The sequence below is a fragment of the Vanessa tameamea genome, chromosome 18 (assembly GCF_037043105.1).
Source record: "Vanessa tameamea isolate UH-Manoa-2023 chromosome 18, ilVanTame1 primary haplotype, whole genome shotgun sequence".
Classification (NCBI taxonomy): Eukaryota; Metazoa; Arthropoda; class Insecta; order Lepidoptera; family Nymphalidae; genus Vanessa; species Vanessa tameamea.
The window spans coordinates 8,721,275-8,748,995 of NC_087326.1; the positions used below are offsets into that span (position 1 = coordinate 8,721,275).

Sequence of the window (27,721 nt, forward strand, 5' to 3'; positions counted from 1 at the left end):
ACTATGGTACGTATTTATTAAAATAACATTTGGAAAAGTTTAGACAGTAGTATAAACTAAAATATAAACGGCGATATAAAAATCTATAATGATTTGTATTTGAAGTTACGGTTTATGTAATGATTTTATAATAGGTTTCTTGTCTTAACCTTCGTCAGTAACAAACTGTCAAGGAAAGGTGGAAAAGAAAATATGTACATGGAATCTACAAGAATGTATAATGTTTAGAAAAATCTTTACAATAAATAACAAGTGAATTCACATCTAAGTGGTCTAATATCTACATATGCACGATTACAATAATAATTTTAAATAATAAAATCTGACAATTACAACGTTCCATTTTAACTTAGGTTAAACATTTACTTAAACTTCTAATTTTTGGCCATTTTTGATGGTATAATAAACAATATATAACCAATGTTTTTATTTTTAAAATAAAAAATATCGTGATTATGTATTCCATACAAAGTTGTCATTTTTAAATCGTTCTTAACGATCATAAAATAAAATATAACAATTAAATTTAATATAAAACACTAAGTGTTATTGGATTCCAAAATAAGTTAATAACTGGAATGCAACGACATGATGACGGAACACTAGAAACTATTTTACACGCACTTATATTATGGCACATTTGATAAGTTATAATATAAATAGAACAGTACTACAAACATGCACGCATATGAAGGATATACTAATACATTCATACAAAAATAGATTAACAGATCTCAGTTACAGATGTTAAAAGTTTTAAAGGAAAACTTCATTGGAAGTAATGAGATTAAAACATTTAAGATCTAATTTAACTCAATCGTTTTTATATGCAGCGTTATTTTGAAATTTTATAACGTTACATACCTAAAACGACACGAAAAAGGGTATTTTGACACGTATACTTAAGTGCACGTGCTTGAATTATTCATTTTAATAGAGTAAAGTGTAAACATCTGCTAAAATACCGCTTGTCTACTGAGACTTGTTTAATATTTATTTAAACATCGTTCCATTATCAAATGTAGGAAAATAGTATAGAGCTTTGTCGATGTAAAGATTTATATATTTTTAACATTCAATAGGAAATATGAAGTTGGTCTCAAAACCAGTTCCACGACGTCTCAAAATGTATTCAAATGCTGTTTACAAGTTAAATGTTTTTTGAGAAATCATGAAATAGTTTTAAGTACTATTAATAATAGAGCTGCTTAGTGCTTTACATATTATAATTTGGCACATTTCGAACACACTGATGAATTTTTAAATCCGTTAAATACTTATATATTTTGAAATAATAAATAAATAAACTAAAATGTATTTTGACAACATGTGCACTACACATCAAATATTATAATTATTTAAATTATTGTAGTAACGAAGAATATTTACTTTTAAATATTTCATAAATTATTTCACTTAACAAAGTTATCATAATTTGCTATAACATATATTTATTATATAATTCATAACCCAGATGCAAGGCTGAATTAATCTGAAGCAAACTGTTATCTATGGACTGGCCACACTTAGCTTGGATACATACAATAAATATTTATTTATTTAATGGATGCAATATATATAATATAATATGTGTATATAAGGTTGAGTGGTTAATAATTAACATTTTAAATATTAGGTGAGTTATTAAAACTAATATTGCCTTTTTGTTATTTAATCCAGCCTTGTGCAGACGATAAAACCAGTATCTAACTAACAACGCAACGTAATAAATTAATCATCACAACAAAAATAATTCACACTACTTATACGTTATTGTCCTAATACGGAATAACGTTATCGTTATTGAACACAGAACGCTTAACCGTTTAACCGTTATAACGCTTGACGCTAACCTCATACAGAGCGGTACACAGATATATGACGTACTCTGTCTCGCTCTCGCAATCGTTATTGTCAGTAATGCGTCTAAGTCTATTTCTTTAATTTATTATACGTTAAGATTAAAATGCAACAAAGTTATAAATTTCTAGTTCACAGGCAGTACTAAACTTAGTACACAGATTAATAATAAACAGATTTTTTAGAATTTAGATTCAATTATTCTTGCATAAATCAATTCAACATTGGGAAATGAGGTTTCAATACATTTTGTTTGAATTATGGAGCGGGACTTTATACTGAGTAGAGCTCTAAATCAAGTAGATGGCGAGCCCGCGAACGTGTTCGTTCAATGCTCACCCTTTTCCAGCTCGGTCAGTTCGTGCGCAGGCGCAAGTTCTCTGTCGTTCTGTAGCGCGCGCGTCTTGTCGATGTCCCCTTGCGATAGAGACGTAACTATGATGGCGCCGAGAGCATCGCAAACAACATTAATAGTTGTACGGAATCGATCACTATAATAACAGAAAGAGATAATATACTAATTTAATATTAAATGCTTATTTTTATATTATTTGTATATCTTGTAGTTATGTGGTTAATTGTAATCAGATGGTTTCGATAATGGAATAGCAAATGGTGACTCACAGTAACCAGTCGACTGCGAGAATGATGGAGACGTCCTCAGCAGGCAGGTTGACGGTATCCAGCACCATCACCATGGTAACCAGCCCCGCTTGTGGGATACCCGCCGCGCCTATACTAGCTGCTGTGGCTGTTACGCTGAAATTAAAACTGGCTCGTTATATTTTGTTCATAGAATACAAAAAAGTAAATAAGCTCACATGTTCCCTAATGATTACAGCCGTATATATATATTTTTTTAAATACTCTGACATTATGAATTATTCACTGAAAATAGATCATAATTTGTATTATGAAAAATTTCAAAATATAGATGTGTTTTTGTTTTTACATTGGATATTGTCTAGCGAAGACTAGTCGACTACGAATGAGATACTATAGTTTAATTACTGCGCAATCACAGGTAAATTCCCCTTCTATTTTCTCACTTTTATGGTCCGTCAGGGTGTCAATTCAACAGGAAAAGTAAAGGTCATTTTTCCTTAACCTAATCATACCTAATACTGCTACGAATATATAAAATCATTAGAAAGTGCTAAAATTGTCTCTCTAAATCAATCTCTTTGATAAGTCAGTATAATAAATATACTAGATATTTGACGTACAGTATGGTCTATCCCAGATAACCTTGATATAATTATTAGTATACTTGATATAACCTATGTAGTGAATAAAAAGTTAAACAAAACTTACAAACTATATAGTGGTACCAAAGATACGGTCAATGCGTAGTTTAAAAAATAAATTAATGAAAATCAGTCCTTACTCACCTGACAGCAACAATTTTGCCAAAAGACATATCAACTTTCCTTAGTTGAGCGATAAAAATAGCAGCCACGGCTTCGTAGAGCGCGGTCCCGTCCATGTTGATGGTGGCGCCGATGGGGATCACGAAGCGAGTGATGCGCGGGTCCAGACCCATGTCGTCACAGCAACCGATCGTGATGGGCATTGTTGCTGAACTGGTATTTATTTATTTATATTAGTTTATATATGTTATGAATATCAGTACTTATATTTTTTCTAATGCGGTATCAGTGAGCTGTGAGTTATGCCATTCAAATCGAAAGGAAAGAGCCTACCTAATATTTTTACTGAAAGGTAATTGTGCTTTAAAACCACTGAATAATGATTTGAATATTTACCATAAAATATTAATTAAAAGTCGTTTACCTCGAAGCAGTTCCAAAAGCAGTCGCCATAACCTGTCCCATCTTAGCAATGTAGCGACACGGGAGTTTCTTAGTCGCCAGGATGAACAAAATACTTAAAGTACCAAAGCCGTGGAGGAAGAGGCCCAAAAGTACCGTCATGAAGTAGAGACCCAACCGTCCGACTAATTCCGCAAACGATTCGATCTCCATGATTTTTGCTGTCACGAGGAAGAATACACCGAGTGGTGACAACCTAAAAAGACATGTTTGAGCAATAATCTTTACGGTAATGTTCCACATATATGTAAACCCTGAATACTTTGAACAAAATTTATTTGTAAAGTAAATGTTAAGAGTGAATAAAAAACCGAAAATAATGAAATAATAACGAATAGTGAAAACCGTATAATAAACGTTATGGTAGTTTTTAAGCTTATCGTGTACAGACGCGACGGGAGTACTTTATTTTATAATATGTAATGATTTGAGCCACGTTTGCATTTATTTGAAAATAAATAATATATCTTGTCTAGATATACTTTTTCGAATTCAAATATTAGTCTTAGTCAACATAGAACTATTACACTTTCTTATTGATTGTCAAAATTTTACCACCGGTTCGGAGAGAAACACCTCAGACATGAGTAGAACTGGTGAAACAAACTCAGCCGGATATATATATATTTGTGATTAAAATGAATTTATTTTTGAAACGACCTGGAGATGATCGTTTCTTTCCCAAGGCGCGATATCATATATTCAATCGTAAATGTTACATTAACCTTTAACACACAAACGTTATGAAACGGTTTTTTAACGTTCTGGGATCCTGTAGTAAAAGCGTGTACATTGCACAGGAGCATTGCAGAATTAGAAGTAAAAAAATTATGTTTGTTGCTGTTATTGATTCCGTGCACATCACAATTTCTAGAAGAGAACTTTTAATCCTCACCAAATAACCCATCCAGTGATGATCATCATAGCTTCAGACAAGGCGTGAAAGAAATTTTGTAACGGCCGACTCTGCTCCCCCATTTTGCCAAGCGTGATACCCAAAACGATGCTGAAACATACCAGACCCAGCACGTTGCTGCCGCTTTGGTAATCGCCTTCTATTTTATAAGTTTCCAGGTGACCTGAAACGATAATAGTATTTTATATGTAGCTTATTAATTCAAAGTAATATGTACATTATTTTATCATGATATATATTATGTATCATGTTATAGTTTAAGGACGACACTAGTCCGGTCACAATAGACAACAAAATAATTACGAGTTTACCAAAGTTGTTTAAAAAAATAAACTTTGTATTTATGGTTTTTTAATTACTATTATTTTATATAATTAAATTTATAATATTAAATATGACATTGTTTTCAAATAAAAATATGTGTTTTTTTTTTTTATTTTACCTTATTTATAAATATTATATGACTACTTTAGAAACAACACAAAATAGTGATGTTTTTAAAATATTTGGCCACTCAAGTTAATTTTTTTTTAACTGGACATGCCATGCATTTTCGTTTTGTGGACCTATAAACATATATGTATGTAGCAAGACAGTGCGTAGTATTGTCAATAGGTCATAACTATGTAGCACAGTAACAATTTTTTTATATGTAAAACTTGTTGGTCGCCAAAATATGTACAGAAAAGAAGGCTATTTTACGCTACTATAATTTCAGGATATCAATTTGAAGCATGTAATTTTTTTAAAAACAGATTTATGATAATACTATGTAAAGATTATTCACCTTTAATGGCCTTAGTGTCATTCTGATCATATGCCAGCCGCGTCCGGTACGACGCGATCGTTGCCTGAGCTATGTTCTCTGGGAAAAGGTTTCTGAAAACAATAGTTATAAACACATGAGTAAATATTTACTACGAATTATTCAATTAACCACCGAATGCAAAGCTTTCGTATTTTGACGAGTCGATGTAGAAAAAGTTCATAAGTTTTCTATGTTGTCTTGGGTCTGGGTGTTTGTGGTACCGTCGTTACTTCTGATTTTCCATAACACAAGTGCTTTAGCTACTTACATTGGGATCAGAGTAATGTATGTGATGTTGTCCAATATTTATTATTATTATTATTTCTAATTAATCGTTACATTACAATTATACGTTTATTTACATTGATATCAAAATGAATTTAAAAAAAAATTTAATCATCATAGTTATTCATTGATAAGAAATTACGTCTTATTTATATAGTATATAATTATTTCTGTATATTCTATATTTTGTGGCATGTTTCGACAAAAGTTACATCTGCGTTACTACAGTGATATATGACAAAACTAGTTGTCGCCCGCAGCTTCGCTCGCGTTCTAGGGATTGGTCGTGAGGTGTTAGGTATAAAAAAGTACCTATGTCCTTCCTTCGGGTTCAAACTTACTCCATACCAAATATTTCAAATTCGATTCACTAGTTTGACCGTGAAAGCGTAACATTCAGACAGACAAACAGACAAAGCGCATTAATAAGATTAGTATAGATTAACAATGAAAAAGTGTAGCATTATCTTCGCAATTGTTCAGTGAACATTTAACCTTACATATTTATTTAATTCGACGATAAACTGATATTTATCTCTAAAAGCGAATGTGCTATTTATTTGATTTTTATAACAAAACATTTGACAATTATATCAGTTTTTTATACAATAACCAAATACAAAATTAAGATAGACGGTAATAGAACAAGTAAAGGTCTTCGTTAGTATTTTTACGTACAGACAGATTGAAAAGGGCTATTACCTCACAAAATACATCATTGGTTCAATCATGTGTTATTTTTTAATAGTTAGGACGCTCAATCTTTACAGGATACGACGATATAGGATTTGTTTACATTTTATAACATTGTATAAGCTTAATTTTAATCTTTAATCGTTCTGGCAGATCTATGTTAGCTTTAAACTCTATCGAGTGACCTATGGCACCTGTCGTGCAGACAATCCTGTGCGTCGATCCGTTGTGTTGTTTTGCTTTATTGATAACGCTAGGGTCATGCTTTTCAAAATTAATTCGACCAAAAAAGTGTTATGTCAACACAATCACGATATTTTATTTGAAAATTACGAATCCCTACGTTCTAATCAAGTTCATTAATAAACTATACAAAATATAAAACATTTGTTAGATTCTGAATAGCGTTCATGTGTCCAATATAGAATATATTATAATATAGTATATATGTATACGTATGTAACATAGTACTGGTTAATAAGCAATGACAATTAACGGATTAGTTACCGTTGAAAATTGAAATTGAAGGTCTCCAGTACAATTAGGGCGGCCAAAATTTTACAGACAATTTATAGCGATTATGCATGCCAGCCCTAGTAATGGTATCTAGGGCGCAATATAAATAGCGCGGGCTGATGAAGACTGACTAGGAGGGAACCGACGCGCGCGCCGCTTCTCTTGACAATTGTCAATTACGAATAAACTTCGCGCGAACGTTGGCGCCTTGATTGAGAAGATTATGTTTCTGATAACCACTTTTCATTTTATGTGATGACTCGTATAATTTATACTAAGGGTTTACTATTTGACACCTATAATATAGTAAGATACTCATTCGCATGATATTATCAAAGACATCATTGGTAAAGCAAAATTAACGAGGGGTATTTTCAAGTGCATCTGCATGATTGAATTCAAAGTTATAATAACATCGAATATGGTCAAAGGACATTTTGGGCCGATTCCATCAAAACTAGAACTGCTTCATAAAATTTTGAAAAACATATATTTTAAACAGTTGTTACATTGTTGGACAAACTGTAACACATTAACACATTAACTTGTAACCAACTATTCATATTATTTGACACAATGTTTAATTTTTTAAAAAACATTTTCATTATACAATTGTTATCATTGTATTTTAAATTTGAATTATTTGAATATCTTTTGATCCCGTAACATTTGAATAAAATCTGAAAGTATAAAAGCTATTATTTATTTTACGTATATACTCAGAATAGGATTGAATATAGGATTCTTTATTATTGGATCTGCCTAAGAAAACCTTTATTAATATATTTAAACAGCAGTATTTTTATAGTAATTTAAGTTAGCTTACTCATTTAATTAAATTTTTGGCAAGTTTACTTTATTTATTACACAGAAAATATCATCAATCAAAAAATTTAAATTCAAGTCAAAAAAAAAAAAATAAAAAAAATTAATATGTCATGTATAATTGTGTGTGTATAGCACAACACTAAATACTACAAAACTTATTTCGATTAAATAAATGACGTGATTTGCGTATCGAAATCGGTTGTCACCTCATTAAATAATAAATCAAAATAACATCCAGTTGTCTCAAAAGGTATTACCCACATATTTACCTAATCTTTTGAAAAACGCTATAGTATACGCCATAGACAAAGTATAGGACTACATAGGATCAACTTTAATGGAATCATTATAAACTTTAAATCGTTCAAATCGGTCTAGCCGTTTTTGAATTATCATTGTACATACATATAACCTCTTCCTTTTTAAAGCCGGTTGAATGATTGTTGTCTCTACAGTAAATTGTTATAAAGACTATCTTATAAATTAAGTTTACAAGAAGATAAACCACTAAAGATAAATTAAAAGCCAGTTATACTGTCAGGTATAAATTAAAAGAACAATCTAGGCGTCCATTCAACTACAACTATTAGACTCTTCGTCCATTACACTTTAAGTCGGACATGACAACGTCTTGATCTTAGTCATTAGCAATTGCTTTTAATTTGTAAGCCAACGGATTAAAGATGCTCTTTATACCTTTAAAAACATCGTTATCTTGATACTCCTCAATTTAGTTTCATAACTACGCCTAACTATATGCTCAATAGTTGTATGTAGTTAATTAACTTAAGAATTATACTGCTTCCCTTTTGTTTGTTTTGTATGGCGAAAAGCAGTTATCGTTCTTTTAATCGATGTAACATTACCTAAATTTTATTATTTAATGATTAATGATACTGTGATTGTCACTATCAATCAGCCCAGCACTGAATCTGCGGTTTTATGAGCTAGACCATCGAGCCAGTAATTTTTAAATACAATTTATTCCCGCAAATGGGCTTTTTGGTGACTAAAATTCAAAAAAGTTTAAGAATTTTAACATGCCGTTAAACTAATTTTAAGCAAGGAATTATAATATGGCGGACACAATGAGTAAACATAACATAATATTAAATCCCATTTTATTTCAATTTATCAAAAAAAAAATCATCAGTCGTAGAAACAAAAAAAAAACATTTAATGAGTAAGCATCAGCAACATTAACATTGAATCAGTTTTCGTAATCCACACACAAATTTACTACAAAAAGTTTAGGAAACTGTTTAATGAAATAGATAAAAATTAATAAAATGGTTTTCGCGAATTTCGCCCGGACGGGTAAATTAACACTTTCATTAAGCCAATATAGTGACACGCAAATGATGTGTGATATTTCATCTGAGCATTTAAAACGACTCGTTAACGAGATATTAAGCGCATATCAATTTGTATAATTGATATTCCTTTGGATTAATGAAAAGGCCTGTATCATTAAGAATGTCAGATGACTCAAGGATTTTCTCACTTTAAAATATTAACTCACTAATATTAAATATTGTCCGTAGTTATTCCTATATTAAATTTTAATTTAGATAATTATTAAAATAAACACGACATGAAACATTATTTTTATTACTGAATATAAATTGGATATAACAATTTCTTCTATTTCAATTGGATATACAAATTTTTCTTTGTCTTCCCCTAACCATTTAATTACAGCAGAGATTATTTACTAGTTAAACAAGAGGTTACTATCTGAAGGTCGTTTATACAAAACCAAGAAGCCACTGAGTATTCTATAATAGAAATTCTGTGACACAAATATCCGACAACTCGCAATGTAGAAATGTTGTGAAACTCCGTGAAAGAATAACATATTCGTGTCTGGCCCTTGCCTAGGAGTTTGACGGCTGTTTATGATGAATCGTTAACTTCGTCATTGTTAACTGAACTTTTTAACCAATCAAAAAGGCTTAAAAGACAACAAAATTTCATATTCACCTTATTAAATCCAATAGAGTGTCAGATGTGAGCGTGTCCTTAGTGACGAGTTTCTTGGTAACGTTGGGCTGACTGTAAGCATCAGAGCCTCGGCCTGGCTTGATTGTGGTGACTAGAGCTATACCGAGCATCACTGCACATATTGTCGTCGTCATGTAGTAGATGATGGCTCGGAGACCAACCCTGAGATAGTAACAAGCTAGTTAACACCAATATCGAGTGTCCATAAATTATGAAGAATATAATAATAAATTTAATACTATTTCAATATTGATTAGTCTTATTTACATTGAAATTAAATAGACTATTGCTAACACACATCACTTGGAAATATAATTATAGTTTATAACCTGATGGATTACAATTTCAATGTGTTTTGTTGTAATTAGATGAAATCAGCACAATATTTAAATTAGAAATTTAACGTTTGCTCATATTTACGTAACTAAAAAATCTTAAATGTTGCCAGATTATTGTAATGTTATTAAAAGGTGAACTTACTTGCCAGATAGACTGAGATCTAGTGAACCGATCGCAGAAACAATCGAAGAGACTAACAATGGTACTATCAAACATTTCAGCATCCTTAGAAACAGTTCACCTGGATACTGGAAGTACATGACATCACGTCGTGACCATTCTATACCAGATGCCCGCAGGCCCCATCCGAGCAGCGTTCCGGAGAGAACTCCTATCACAGTTAGGATGGTTAAAAGATTCTCTCGAAGGAATGAAGTACATTTATTTCGTCTGATTTGAAGCGGCATCTTGGTGGGACACCGTCGTTTCTGAAAAGATAAAATATTTTGTTACTCTCGAAATTATTATATTTTATAGTAAAGCAACTGCATTGCAATGTTTCTTTAGATTTGTTTATAATATATTATCCTAAACGAGTAGCGCTCAAATATTCTACGTTTCATTTATTCCAATTGTCGTAGAATCGGTTCAACGGTCTTGAGGTACATTATTCTCAAACAGATCTATCAAGATACATTTTTTAAAAGCAATAATAAATAATGGATATATAAAGAAGTATGTTAACAAAATATATATTTTTCTTATTAGGTAAATTCAAAGACATATAGCAATCAATATATTTTATTTAAGTAGGCTCTTAAAAATACTTTCGGTAACCATCGTTTTCTAACAACTCTTACCTAGCCTTCGTTTCAGAATTTTGGTTCTTCCGAGAATAATAAAAACGAACAAAACCTCATACTAATTTACACCCTATTTAAACCACTTCAGGGTGAAATTGGTAAAATTCTTAAAATCACTTTATGGTGTCGTTACTTAAATACTTTAGCTAAATAAATTAATCTACCCATTTCCATCTTAAAAGCACAGAGAGTGCTTTATTTGTTTTGTATGGTCAATTCCCAGTATGGGTAAAAGACTCACGCTGGAATCGCAACTAGCATCACTGTTCGTCGTTGATACCAAAAACCGTATGCACATATTTTCTACTATCTTGACAAACTACGGCAACGTCGTACGTGGCCGTACTATTTTCATCCCCTTATGCTACTATTCTTATGCATTGTATTCCCCAAAACCCCATATGGTCGATCATAGTGTGTAATTATTTTCAAAAACCTACACACTCAAATCAAATCAATCAAAAATCTAAATATTCTTTATTCAAGTAGTCTCATATAAGCACTTTTGAATCGTCATGTTACGTTGTTGAATTAAATATATGGTACCACCGACTCGGAAAGCAGATTCCAATGAGAAGATCCGGCAAAAAACTCAGTAGTTACTCTTCCCCACCATTTTAATTAAAAAGTAGTATGTCATTAAAGTACAATTAAATCCTATTAGCTGCCCAGAGTTTGGATTTTGGCAGTTTTTACAGTCCCGTGTCTCGTGAAAACACGTAAAATACTAAAACCGTTGTTAGTGGATACCTGACTATATTTATAGTAACAATTTTAAGAAAACTAATCGTAGATTTCTTTTTTTTTTTTTTTAAATCAACTGGAAATATTACTTAATAGAGGTTGATTTGAAGGCCAACAATGATATCAGAAATCGGTATTATTTGTAATGTCTAAAGTCGATATAACTTTATTTTTTTACATCTTTATTAACATGAAATATGAAAATATGTTTTAGGCAGATAAAGCCAAAAGATGAGCAGAAAAACTGGTTTTATATTTTTGTTTCATTTATATACACGTTAATTTAACAAGAATAATTAAATAGTTGCTCTTTTCTTTCTATTGTAAAAAAAAAAAAACATAAAATATATTATTATCCTAAAAGTTACCAAAAAAAAAATTATTAAATAAAATGATGTATATTCTATGTTTAAATATATTATACATCATTTTATTTAAATTCTATATACAATTATTCGTGCTTCAACTTTCGATTATACCCAAATAAATGCATACTTGGCACGTTATACTTGGCAAACCATGTACATGTTTCGTTCCATGATTAAACAAGATAAAATGTCACAGTATCTTTCAATATATACTTTATTCACGTGAGAATTATTTACATTAAATCCTATCGTAATCGTAAAAATAGCCAATGCAGGCAGTTCATTCACCAGTAGAGGCAATAATATGAGGAGTTATAATTTTTAATTAAGGTTTTTGCACTATTGTGTAATACATATTAATATTTACATCGTTTATTCGTATATTTTTTTTACCGCAGCGGTTTCGGCCTTCGACCAACGTATCAACGCATGTAGCGTCCTAGAGCCCGTCCGAGTTCCAACGAAACCAGTGTCATTTTAAGAGGTTTTTGCCATAATCTATGTATAATGCTATGGGGCTCAATGGAAGCAGGAACGTTGAGTGACAAAAGTCTTTTAATTATATCATTAAGAGAAACACGCCGTTCACACGGAAATTGAATTTTTAGAGCGACCGTATGCAACCCGTATGACCCGGCTCAATATCGACATTGAGGCACTATATTTTCCAATTTTTTATCACCTTTGTACACCTCAGTACAGGAAAGGACGAAAGGGCAACACTTAAATCTTCCCTCGAATCGATGTCGCCATAATAAATAGGAAGTGTAGCTTGAATCTAGGAATGCTCGTTGTTTCAACTTCATATAAAGCAGAAGTAACCCTTTAGAAGTTACATTTATAATGATAACATCGCAGTGAAACTGGAAACCCTCTATTGTCTAACAACAGGCACAGTTCAGAGTAGGTCTCTGATTTAAATTCATTGTTGTATGGCAATAATGTTAATGTTCCTATAATTCATTAATAATGTTTAAAAACAAAACATTTTTTTTTAAATAATTGTGAGTAGTAAAATAAAAAACTAAAATAATATATGGTATATGGTATATGTATGTATATTAATTTTATTATACTTGAATATTTGAAATCACTCAACTTTTAACCATAACAAATGTCAAGATAATTGTTCTACTGACATTAATGCTGTGGGAAAATTGGCAGATGCACAACAGTGTACGTAACTACATATGTGTTCATATATTGGTGTGAAGCATCTTGTACAAAATACATTGTTACTGAGCTTCTTTCATTGTTGAAGTGAAAAACAAATATTGTTATTGTTATTGTTGGCATATTGTTATGCCATCAACAAACATGTGATGCAATCCTGACCTCAGATATATATATTTTTTTCGTACAATGTCGAAATTTCGTGCTCAAATTTAGCGCGGGACCACACGTGGGAGACAGAGCATACGCGCCCCGCGCGGATGTCATCGCGGAAATCTTTATTTAGTATCGCGATCAGCTCTCCCCTCGCTCACACGCACCGCAATCTGCCTAACGACGTACCTGGCTGGAAATGTACACTCATGACACTAAACTTTATTGTATTGATGGGATGACGAAATCAAAAATAAAGGATGAATTAAGGTCTGTTTTGCAATCGAAAGCGACACAGACTTTAGTATATTTAATATCATCCTGTCATCCTTGTTTACTAATTTAAGTATTTTTATAATATATTTCAAATGACGATGTTATTGAATATTATTTTGCTGAGACTTGCACATGAATAAGTTTGAAATTGTTTTTAAATAATAATGATCAATGTACTACGTATTTAAATCACCGTCTTGGGTCGTAAGTCCATTGATCTTGTCCCTGACATTATGCTCGACAGACAGAGACAAGGATCTATTAAGTGTTCTATATATGGAACGTACAATGCTTCTTCTAATCATTTCACTTCGATTAATAATTAAGACAACATACTTTTATTAATCTACTTTGTCTATTATCAATTGTTTAGTAGACATCATATTAAAAAAAATAAAAATTGCCTAATTCTCAGTGTGCTTCAACTAAATTAGCTTAATCACATAATCAATATAGAATTCAATAAATGATAATATAATGTAAGGATGTCTCAACATATATGAAAACCAAGAATAATATAGAATTATTGATTACATTATTTTAATAACTAGGGCTAATATCTATGGTTATATAGTAGATGCGCTACGAGAATTCATCCGTGTTAAATTTGCATTTATTATATATATTGCACATTTAAAGATAAGTACATTTTAACTAAGTGTATCTTGTCATCAACTAAATATAATTTAGCGTCGAGGAGTTCCTCATCTGGAGTAAATCTTTTGTGGATAATCGGGTAATGCATACCATAAAAATACATTGTCATCGAAACTAAACTAATAAGTAAAATTTAAAATCTTTAGAATAACAGTAAGTCCTAATTCAGATTTGCAAGAAATAACATAATCATAGTTACAAACATTGGAATTTTACAATATACCACCTAACGAATAAAGATTTGTTCAAGAACGACTAGAACTCTTAAAATTATCGATTTCTTATCGAGATATAGTTTCGATTTAGTATGCGTAAAATTTAATACGTGTTTAATTTTCTTAATTATTAACATTCTAGTTTACATATTTTCTTCTTATGCTAACCTCGTGGATCGTAGCATTATGTTGTAACTTTTCTCAATATTTCAAATCGGACTATTAGTCGCTGAGATTAGCGCTTTCAAGCCAACCAACTATTTATCTTTATAATATTTGTATAGAGAGATTTCTTCATAATTATTTACGTAGACTTGAGCTGCTGAATAGCTTTCAAGTTCATGAGAAATAACAAGGGTGAACGCATTTTTTTGACACCTAACAAAGTTGATCCACTAATGAGCGCGCCGGCACGTGCGCCGACATTAATAAGTATATAGCGCTTGTTAGATCGGGCGACGGTTGTTTTATTTTTAATAGATTGTGCAAGAATACGCAGCCAGATAACTCAATAGTCTCGACAACTATACAAGAAACTCATGAAAAACTAAGTACAGACTAAACACAGCACAGATTGAAGTACTTCTTAGCGTTTAAATGTAAATAAATAAAGGTGGAAGATTTAAATTTACGTCATATGTGTATTTAATTAAAAAAGCCTGCAAACATAGATAAAGTCACGCGGCAATTGCCGATGATATTTCTAACAAAGATAATCCTCATTTGTTCCTTTCTGATGAAGTAACAACCCCAGGTGGTTGAGAGCCGCAGTCACTGACATTTATATTAACAAACATTAAAAAATTAACAATGACAGTTTAGGTTCCACTAAAATTAGTTCAAAATATTTCATTAAATTTTGACACATATACACTTCCACTCCAACTTGCCATGTTTAATTAATAGTTAAATTAAACACAACATTCGATACGAATCAATTTAACTTTTTCTTAGCATCGAATAAATTACACATCAAATAATGTATTTGTTGTATAATTTATTAAAAAAAATATATGTTTCTATCGATCGTAATACCCGTTTCAATGAAATTCAATTACATATATGATATCAAAAAGTCTCGTGATAATTTAAGCTTAATCGAAATATAATTTAATAATAATTTGTACTGGTTCAACTTTAATTTCTTGTCACTTCAGATTGTTTTTTAATTTTGTTTTGCTTTCTTAATATATATATATTTTATTATTATTATAGAATTTCCTCAATTTCATAAATACTTATTATTTTCATTGAAATACTACTATCTTTCATATCCTATACATAATTCGTAGCCAATGTCGTTAGCAGAAATCGTTGATAGCTTCTAAATTACGCCACGTTGATAATTCTACAATCCATAAAAAAACAAACCATTTTTCGAATCGAAATTTCTTATAGGAACCGTGCACACATTAGTGACAATAGGAGATTAATTACGCTCAGAATCCAAAATCTCTCTGCAGTATAATTCAGTAAGAACTCATTTTATATCTCACTAATGAAATTATGAAAAACAAATTACGTTAATTAGTTATTTATATGTGCTTATTATATATAGAACATATTCGTTTAACAATTATTATACGCAATATCGCTTAAAAATATAATAATTGTGTCTATTTTCAGTTATTCTAGGTTACTTTCAAATTTGTTACTACAGAATAGCTCTACAATTCAAAATCTTCAAAGTTTATTAAATACAGTAAATAAGTCACTGTAATAATTACTATTACGTCAAATAAATAACGCCATGAATGCGATACGCACTGATTATAGTAATTTTTATCACTATTATTTTACTATACTATTAATGGCAGTTGAACTAATTTAATGAATCTGTGAATAATTACAAAACATGTAAAGGAATTTCTCTTTTTGAATTAATAAAAAAATATTTTTAATAAATATTATGAATGAGCCGAGATGGCCCATTGGTTAGAACGCGTGCATCTTAAGCGATGATTGCGAGTTCATACCCAGGCAAGCACAATTTGAGTTTATAATTCATCTCGTGCTCGACGGTGAAGGAAAACATCGTGAGCAAACCTGCATGTGTCTAATTTCACTTTTTTTTAACTGTTTTGAAAGGAAATCATTTGAGCTGCTGAGAAGAACCGAAGAAGAACCGAAGAAATACTCCTTAGCAAGATTTTTATGAGTAAACAAAATATAATGCTATTATACAAATCTGGAAATTTGATACGGGATAGTATTCGTAGGAAAAATTTCGCATGCTTTGAGGTTTTGGAGTATAAATACTACAAACTTCTCTACTGCAGCTGCAAACTTCTATCTTCAATAGCTACTACTGAAAATTTCTTAATAGAAAAACACAAACACTTCTTTATTATCCGACTCGGTGATTGAATCCTTGATCTTGGAATATGCAGCAAGAAAATAGCTTGCTTGCTGCAGATAGGCTAGAATTACAAGGCAGTTAAAGTTATGTAATTCACATTATCAAACATAAATCGACATTAAATATTTTTATTTCTTAAGGAAACTTTAGGTCCCCCGGTTTTAAATATCCCTCTTTTTTAAGATGATAGCTTTTTTATTTTCCTATAAATATTTTTAACATGTTACTTTCAAACTTTTTTAACTTTGCCATTCTCGCATTCTCATCTCAGTTAAATGTATTTGCCTCTTATCTATTATCTTAGTGATCCAACACTCCGATTCAAATATAGAATAGCTCTAATGTTTTAAAAATCCCTTTTAGTTTTAGAGGAATTCGAGAATCCACCGCCTTCTCATCCACTCTGCTCTAAACTTCTTAGTTTATATCATATGGTTTCTGTATATGAGTGATCCGAGCGAAAGGTGTTATATTATTTAGTACAGAGCGTTATGAACTGGTAAAACCACCCAATTCACAAAATTTCAGGTGTTTTTGTTTCTAAATATTTTTAAGGCGACATTTTCAAGATTTTACCTCTAGCCTCACTAATAAGCTCTACGACATGGTAGGTTCGTAATTAGGGATGGAATGTTAATCTCCTATTATATTGTTAGGTGATTATCATTCAATTTTTGTTTATCGTTAGTAATTTTTGAAAAGCTAGTCTGACATAATTATGCTCGTGACCTTACTCAAAATTCTAATATAATCATGAAAAGATCTCTTAATGCGGAAATAAAAAATGTCGGTGTCTATAAGCATCATGCCGAAAAGCAGTCACGTATTTAGATTTACTAAACATGGTTTCCTATCCACTATATAATCACTGAATCATTTACTAAAAAATGTGCTTAGAAAGATAATCAAGAAATTACCAATGGAGGATCGAAATTTATTTGTCTTAAATTATACACTAACATATCAGTTAACAACTAAAACAGCAAAGGTCTACAAACACTAGCAAGTTATGTTAATTCGTAGCGACGAAAATTATTTAGTATCTGCTTCGTCTGAACCCAACAGCGAACACACTCTTGTGAAATAATTATTATGTCTTGACTGTTATTTGGTAATTTCATGATCAGATATAATATCACTTAGAGTCTAGGTGATTGAATGATCAAACAGAATATGTAGATTTTTACCGAAAAATCGAGGGTTGCTTTTGGTCCTTGGGTAAGCACCACCGAATTTTCAGAGCATCTCGACGAAACGAATGTGTCGTATAAAACTATTACACCCGAAGTGAAATAAGCCCCAAATTAAAATTTTCTTTAAAGGACATGAAACCTTTGCTCAGTAGTGGGAAATTTGGGGGCTATTATTTGTAAATATATATAATTATAGGTGACTTATGTGATTATTTGGTTTTATTTCGAACATTAGTGTCAAGTTCTAATTTAATAGTTGCCCTGGCCAATTGAAAAGTAAGTAAAGAAGTAAGAAACAATTTTATTATATTATAACTACGTGACAAATACAGAAACAGTATCATTGAAAAAATCTAAAATAAATACTCAAATTGAATTTATAACTTGGCTCTATGATTTGAATACCTTTTAAAAAAAAAAACATATTTTTGACCTTCTTTCGTAATATATAATCTTGTGAAAAAAAAAAAATCGATGATACTTAAGCTTACCGTTGCGAGGTGACATAAGTCAGCCTGAGAGTAATCCTCGATGTAGGCCGTTACGTCAATATCGAAAAAGGGCACAAGTGGGTATAAAAGTGCTTTTATCTCGTATTCATGTAGATTTGAATGCTCTGACATTGAAAATCGGTAGCCATATATATATATATATATATTATAAGTGTTTCAAACTATTATTATCAACGACAGATGACCCGGTTATAACGACCATATAATTTGTTATACCGTTGATTTATTTTTGCAGTGGCTTCAACTCTAGCACGTCGCAGATTCGAAATAAATTACTCTTTTATTACTTGACTAGCCCGAGCAAGTCTATTGTTAACATTTGATGAGCAAATATAATTCGTATACTGTATTACTTCATTGACATACGCTGTATTTAAAATGGTAGAAAGTGTAACTACTGAGTTTCTTACGGGGTCTTCCCGGTAGAATCTTCTTTCCGAACCGATAGCTTTAAATTTAATTCAACTCGGCATCATTACGATTTAAAAGTGCTTTTATTAGCCTAATTGAATAAATAATGTTTTGATTTAGATATAAAATGTGAAATGATGATTTTTGTAACACTTTGATGGTTTATACACTAGAGTTAGACAATAGTTAAGTAATTGTTATATCTATAAACGTCTACTGTTCCGTTGTTAACATAACATGAATTTGTAATTGTGATTTGTGACTTTATACAGGTGATTTTTGGATGATATTTCGACTGTCACAAGGAATGCTCTACTAGTGATGAAAATCGTCATAACAGTATTTAATAATAATAACAAGTTTTTTATTAAACAGATCTAAAGGTGTCTTTAATAGAAGGATGTAATATGTTAATTTATAGAACGCTATAAAATAGTAGTTTCCTTATAGGGTGTAGACGGATGTCTTGGCGGATTAAGAACGAATTTTATGAAACTCCATCCCTAAGGTAAAATGAGGATTCGAAGTTTGTGTTTTATAAATTTCGCGCGTGTTTATACCGGTTTGCGGTTTTTCGCAGGTTCAGCTAGTATTATTTATAAGAAAATAAGTCATAGTCGTTATAAAGCAGTTCTTCCACTCAATGATTACCATGTAAGTATATAAGTAGTTAAGTACTTGAATGTAGAAAGAGTAAAGAACCCTCATAAGAACTCTCAAACAAGTGGGCTTCCATACAAGCACATTATTACTGTTTTATTTATCCTTGAACGGCACACAATAGAACTTGAACGCTACGCAATAATAGCCGTTATATCAAGGTTGTAGCGTATTATTTTGCCATAAACATCTTAAAATGTAGAAGACCAAGTTCAGTATAAATGGATTACTCAATGGGTTAAGCAAATATTTAAAATGAAACAAACTTTTTCACCGTCATTAATTAAAACAGACTTCTGTAATATGAAATATGAAGACGTAAAATGAAACCGAGGAAGCGACTTTTAATTCTTTATATTAATAAATCATTGATAAATGAGCTGTATTACGCTTTATCATTAACTAATGGGTAAAATTGTGTAAATAGACTTTACATTCCCAGACAGTGGTAATTTTTTTTTTTTTTTTAATCTTTAAATCTACATGTAAGTATTAGAGATTGAACAAATGTGTCGTTCTGTAAATAAAGTAACTTTTTTATAACACCTCGAACGAAAGCACCACACGTACTTGCTTCGTATAACGTATTTCAAAGGTAATTTATTATTTAAAAATGTTCTCAGCCAAATTATTTTTATTCCAGCAGAACTGTGTTCGAATTAAGTATATTTTAGACTTCTTTGTTATTATATTGTTTAGTTTTTTTTTTTTAAATTCTTACATTTAAAGGCACAAAGATTTGTGCTACCTCGTCCCCATTTCTAGCTAGTACGTTTTATTCTGAAAGGCTTACAGCATTTAAGACCAACCTACGTATTATATTAATATGACTCACATGTTTATGTATCCTTTGTTGCAATACAAAATTATTCAATATCACGATATTATAATGTTATTCAAAGTCGTATAAATCTAATTAATCAATAAAACCATTATAATGATTGTTATTTATTATAGTCACGAGTGATTTGACGTGTTTAAAAAGATACTTAGGGTAAGTTTTTTATTTTGACACAAATAGAGTCTGACACGCCACTCCCTACCAACAGGATTGATAGAAAATCCAATCCAAGAAAATTTATTGTTCCTGTAATCTGCGCCCATAATAGCGCATATATTGTTGTTTTTCACTAACAAGTCTATTTCATACAGAAAAATAAAACTACTACGAATTTGTAAAGGAAAATTAAACATTCTTCCATTTCCCATTCTCCTTACTATGGGTTGTGGAAGGTTCATGTCTTAGGAATAAAGTATCCCTTTCTATTGATTAAATAATTTAGTCGTTTTTAATTTATAAAAACCTTTTTATATATTAAAATATTATGACTCATTCAAAATCAAAATAAAAATATACTTTATTCAAGTAGGCTTTTTCAAGCTGTTTTAAGTGAATCTACCACCGGTTCGGAATGCAAATTCTACCGAGAAAAACCCGCAAGAAACTCAGTAGTTAGTCTTTTTCAACGCTTAAAATTACATCTTGCCTGGAAGTTAGCAAGTATTAACTCCACGCTTTTTTATCATCTATATAATCTTGTATTATTGTATTACCAATGTAATTTGTACAAATAATTTAAATTTATGAGTGAATTAAAAATACCTGTGGAATTTTATTACAGAAACGGATACCTTGCCCCAAGAAAGATTTATTGACTTTGCGGAGACGAAAACTTGGCGTTATAAGCTTATCCTTAAGTCTCGTGCACATGGAACAATATTTATCACTGATTCTTGCAAAGTGATCAATGTTAGAGTGAATATACAATTGCTGTAAACATATTGTGACGCAACAGTAAGTATTCCTACTTTGTTAAAACATTGACACATCCCATTTAAAAACTTCAATAAATTTATATCTTTACAATTGGTCGTCTGTCCTAAAATTACCTGCCTGCCTGTGGTGGCCACTTAAGCGATAAGACCGTCTGTTGCACCTTTTGCAATTTCGTTCATTTAATAATGTACTATGTACCAGCACATATCAATATTTTTAATCGGAGTACAATTGAATATATTAATAATATTTTACCATGTCCGAAATCTACGCGAAATAAGTCGTGGTTATAGGTCATTGCAAACCTGCAAATGCAGTGGCGCAATGGGTTTAGTTTGCCAAGCTTTCTCTCCTCTTATGAAGAAAGTTGGTTTATTAAACTGCCGTAGAATATCATTAGACACACGTAGATTTCCGCAAGGCCTTCCTTCATAGTTAAACACGACGTTCTCTATGAGCCCAAGATAAATACATGAAAAGTTTTTGCCAGAATTTGAATATGGAACCTTTACTTAAGATGCACGTGTCCTATTGACTAAACTGTAATGCATCAAATCTTAATAAATTATAATATTTTACCTTTGTTTCCTTGTAATTGAATACTAATCAAAAATAACGTTTAAAGCAATACGTTAACGTAACTGATTTATTGCTGTTATCACGCACTGTGGAGGCGTTTTATATTGATGTAATAATAATTATATAGTTTGCTTGTTTATTTAGTTGAGATAAATTATAAATCAAATATAGTGGAGGATTAATACTCTTCACTGTTCTACGCAATTATAGAAATAAAAAAGGACTATTAATCAGATTTTAAATGAGCCGTGATAGTAGATAGTGTAGAGAACACTCGAATCTTATCTCTGATGCTTGCAAGTTAAAACAGATAATAAGTTCTTGCAAGGTAAGACCCGATGAGTATTCACGAGTTTTGCTATGGAGCTAATGAGAGAAAATATCACAAATAAGGCTGTGTCATCAAGCTGCAGTACGATATATAAACGTTTCGTTAATATTATTTACTCTTAAAAAATACGTTAAGGTTTCATCGAAATCAGTTCAACCGTTTTTGCGTCACTGAGTACCATGCTTTAAAGAAAACGTTAGAGATTAATACCGTTATTTTTTAAATATACGTACATATACATTATGTAAAAATCTAGGAAATAATTTTTAATTTGCGTTTAAACGTAACAGGATTAATTTACAATAGATATTTACTTGTATATAAGCAAATATATATATGTGTTAGCGCATATAGTATATATTCGTATATAACGAACGGCCACTTTTAAGAATTCTGCCCACGCTTTGGCATTAACACGTGTCTGTAGTATAGTAACTATACATTGATATATAACCGTCATTTCACTACTAAATGAGCTCAAGATTAACCATCCACATCGACGACACTTAACTCAATGTACTAACGATGTCCACGTAGCCGTAGGAGGATAATTAATTGAGTATCATATTTATTTAAGTTAACTAAGTATCAAGTGTCGTGTGATCATAATAAAATAAAATATGTTAAAAAGGTTGTATCTTATGCTTAATTTTAAAATAACATACTGAGGCGTAGAAGTTGTATATGCGGTCGGGCTGTAACGCATTAAATTTCAACTTATTAAGATACATTAATAAAATATTCAATAGTCGCCATTAATAAACGCGAACGTCTTTATAAAACAACAATAAATACATATTTGATTTTTTTTTTAATTAAAATTTTATCTATATTTTTTTAATTTCGGACTAAAACCTTTGATAAGAACGAAAATCGTTCAAACAATTTTTTTAACAGATTCAATAAAAACGTATTTAATTTTGTAAATTATTTATTATGTAAAAACGTTCACAAGGAAAATAATGAATAAAACATTTATGTAATTGATATAATTAACGGGGTTATATAATGCCGTGATAGAAATAACTTTCTATACAGTTATATAGTTTAAGAATACGATTTTAAGTTAATTAAGTTGAATAGAATCCTTAAAGCTTAGAAAGCGCTTGAGTAAGACTTCAACGCGCCATGCGAAAGTGAACACATTCACTCAAAGCTTTACTTTAAGCAAGTAGCATAGAAATAATATTAAGCTATTTTAATATCTATATGTGTACGAGCAAACCCTGTCTGTGCATATGTTAAATTAGATTTTTAACACAGACACACACATATATGAGATCGAAGCTCAGTCAACCTTTTTTGCTTTTTTTTTCGACTGATTCAATGAAATCAAGCAAAGATTATGTTTCATTACGTCATAGTAAGCTGAAAACGTGAGACTTCAGGATCAAGATTAGGCTTAATGATGCAAGAGAGATTTATTAAAATTACCAACGTTGGTTGGTTGGTTGGAAATTTTCATTTCTCACATGTGAATCCTATTATTGTTATGATATAAAGTTGTTAAAAGATTATAATTACATGTTTTTCTCTATATAAAATTACTATGAATTTGCACCAACACATCAAAACACAAAAAATAACTGTTTAACCATTATAATATAATGTATTTTATATTAAAACAATAAATTAAACGTATATATTATTGGAATAAAATGAATTCTTCCCGTTTGACTATTATTATTATGATTGACTTATTTTTCTTGATATATTTTTATCCAGTTTGTACTCGTGTTACACAAACAGAAAATGTATTTTTTATGTTATTATTCACTATAAAATTTTCTTAACGGGCCTTTTCTAATTTATTTAATCATTAGTAGAATAATAGTTATTTATCCTGTTTAATTCTAATTATATCCGAATATCGCGTTTGATCGAAAATCGTTTAAATTATTTATAACAGATTTGATAAAAACAAATGCATATATTCATTGTACAACATCAATGTCCTTATAATAAATACCTATAAAAAAGTAACATTTTCAATCTTCCCGTCACACATTAAGGACCTATTCGAGCTTTATCAATATACTGAATAATAAACTAATATTAAATTAAATACGTGACTGTGAGAAAGATTAAAAAATGAGGTATTGTATATAAATATATTTATACATTTACTACTAAGATGATGAAAAACGTAGTAGTCTCCTTTGAATAACTTGCATGTTACATTCCGACATTAGTATTAATGTTTTAATATAATTAAACACATATCGACATTGGACATTAAGTATGTAACAATGTATTTTGGCCTATACTAATATTATAAAAAGGGACAATTTGTTCTTTTGTATGTAGGGGTTAATCTCCTGAACTAATGATGGACCGAATAAGGAAATACTTTTTCATAAGTTGCACCCGTGCCAATCAAAATATACAAATCAATAAAATAATATGTAACTGTGATTTCTTACTTAACCCGTTTTATGAATCTGTTAATTATAAAATCAATAGCTTTTATCAATACAATAGAATATCGTAAATTTAAAACCACTACGCTCGGAGTTCTTAGTTTTATTCTAAATCATAATTAATCATGTAACAGTTTTTCGTGATATATAAGGAAAAAATCTCCATTCAGAAAAATGTATAAACAAAAATGATAACAAGGCATGGCGAACACAATTCGCGCAACTAGTGCTTCCGGCGAACCGTAGAGAAGTTAACAATAGAGGGGATACGCTATCATTAAAATAATTCGATACTGGCTTTGTGTGATCTATATTAACTTAATTTAAATATTAGATTCAAAACCACACCACCTTTGCCAATCAAAAAAAAAAAAAAATACGTTAAAATGAATTTACATACGAAACATTTACATTACATTCAAATGACTCTTTATTGTATTTTTGTTCTATAAAATACCAAAAGTATAATACGGATGACCAATTTAATATGAAATGGCGGATAATTTTTATAACCTTGATTATAATTGGTAATATAATAATTTAATGTCAGTGTTATTGTACGGTAAATTAAGATGAAATATTGCATATGTTACGAATAATATATTATAATAATAAATATTCAAATGTGCTAATGACAAATTGAGTCACTGGGACAACGTGAGAATATTATTAAATAAATTAATTTAAAATCTTTAATTCAATTGCGATGTTCCTAATTTAAATACATCGCCATTTCAAATATCTACCGACGTTTAATAATTAAGATCGACGAAAAAGGTTTCGATATTTTTTCCTCGCTCCTTTTTCCGATTTACAGACAGCTCATTACTTAGAAATCAGAAGTAATAAGTCGACCGAGATTGGGTATCATTGATTGATATGATTTTATTTATTGGAATAATGAGTTCTGAAACTACAAGTGTGAAAAGTCTCGTATTGAGATTTTTTTTCATCAAATAGTTATTTACGACTCACCGTTGCAAATAAAGAGCGGGAATCTTATGTATCACTGTATCGCGTTCAACTATCACAGCATAACTGAGACCGCGTTAATTCGAGCGAGACGAGCACGCTCTGGGAACGCCGGGAGCCGACTGAGATGAGCCACTCCGTCTGGACATCCTCAGATCCTGCGGTGGAGGCTGGGTGGGGGGACGGAGGAGGGGTGGGGACGATTGATCTGCGACTCGGCTTCCGGCGACGTTTCATGTCCTGAATGAAAGCCCTCGTGTGGTACGTCCTACGCGTGTAGTATTCGTAGTTCGTTCGAGTGACGAAATGTATGTTATTATTTACATTGAGTAGCAATCTATACGTTTCCTAACATTGCACCGAGTTCGTATTGTTTAAAAATTAATATTTTCCTTACTCAGTTTTTACGTTTATAAACTACTATTCAAAATAAGCCGCGTACTGTTATTATACGTTATTATGTTTCCTACTTTACTTTTTTGTTAGCTTATTCTTTAATCACTATGTTTTATCATTTTTAAATGTTACTACATCATATTATTGTTATTTCAATACCTGCGACAAATAAAGCAACATACGTGAACGTAAGTTATAGCAATTTCTCAATAACTTAAAGTTGAAATATTTATCTATCTATTAATACTACTTTTAAGAATTAAATAGATTACATATGTTTTTAAAATAATTAATATTACGTATACGTATAATTAAAAATATTTACCGAAAGGCGTTAGCAATTATATTAAATAATAATCGATGGCTTATTTAAATTACAGATTGCTTAAATTGTAATTTCCTCTACGTCGTAGATGTCGTAGAACCTGAGCTACACAAGATAAGACGATACAAGCATTTTGGCTTATTTATTTTTCAATATATTAATATATATCTCTTAGTTTTATTTATTTAAATAAACATCATTTATAAATTATAAAAAAGAAGTTATGGTAAACTTTAAACATATTTGTATATGTACCATCATTTTTGTAATGATAATTTTAAAAATGATGACGCTTTTGATCTCTTGTAAGTTGTAAAATTATTTATTATTAATGACAAATAATCTAAAGAAGAACTAAAAATCAAAGTAATGATTCTTATTAGAGGCAAATCAAATCGATAAATAATAACATTTGATAATTTTATTTTACCATTTTATTTAAGTAATTCGCTGTAAACGAAAACAATTTCGCTGGTATTATATAACAGCCTCGTTCCAAATAGTCGTTTAGTCGACAGATGAAAATAATTAACGCATAATGATTGCGACCTTTAACAATTGCGACATCCGACACTGTTAATTATTATATGACGGATATAATTTATATAATAAAGTGTTACGAGTATGTCGGAATGTTTCCTAAAATACAGAGTTTTTTGGTAAAATCCGTATTTAATTTTAAGTTAACTGTCGATGTTTTTTGTTATATTTTATAATATTTTGGGCACTATCGATTATAAAAAATAATAGTCAAAATAAAACCTGTTCATTTTATTTAATCAATAAAGGATTAATTTTATTATATAGCAATAAATATATTCCAAAGAATTTGATATTAGAGTGACATTAAAGAACTATTTCTATTTTAATCAATACTCAAAAACAAAATATGCTTTATTCAAGTAGGCTTTTACAAGACTAAAAGAAGAAATCTCATTACTATAAATGTATCAATTTTCAAAATCAAAATAAGCTTTATGAAAATAGTTAAAATCACATTTGAAAAGTCATGTCACCACCAGATCTTCGGAATGTAGATTCTACTGAAAAACCTGCAAGAAGCAAGGGTCTGACGTATAGGGAACATCTCATTTCGGATTTATATCAATGAATCGATGAGTAAGGATCAAATTATAACTGTAGACTTTTGGAGCAACAACTCTTATCTTACTAATATGAGATGCAATAAAACTTGCAGATGTAATAAAACTTAAATTAAAGCATTTTTTATCCAAATCTGAATGTTTTTTTACACTCTACGTTGTTTGATTATTATTTATCAGTATCAGTCAATTGTCTTTAGTATTTACTCTTTT

The 27,721-nt window shown here is 30.4% G+C and overlaps 1 protein-coding gene across 1 annotated transcript; it reads right to left on the reverse strand.

The window, feature by feature from the left end:
- Positions 1-25,831, reverse strand: LOC113397670 (excitatory amino acid transporter 3). The gene is made up of 9 exons (XM_026636095.2): positions 25,688-25,831; positions 10,223-10,509; positions 9,722-9,904; positions 5,396-5,487; positions 4,588-4,771; positions 3,655-3,888; positions 3,252-3,443; positions 2,485-2,619; positions 1-2,351 (listed from the first exon to the last, which is right to left on the reverse strand). The coding sequence occupies exons 2-9, from the start codon at positions 10,486-10,488 to the stop codon at positions 2,189-2,191; spliced, it is 1,449 nt and encodes a 482-aa protein (XP_026491880.1). The 5' UTR covers positions 10,489-10,509; positions 25,688-25,831; the 3' UTR covers positions 1-2,188.
- Between the last annotated feature and the right edge of the window lie 1,890 nt (positions 25,832-27,721).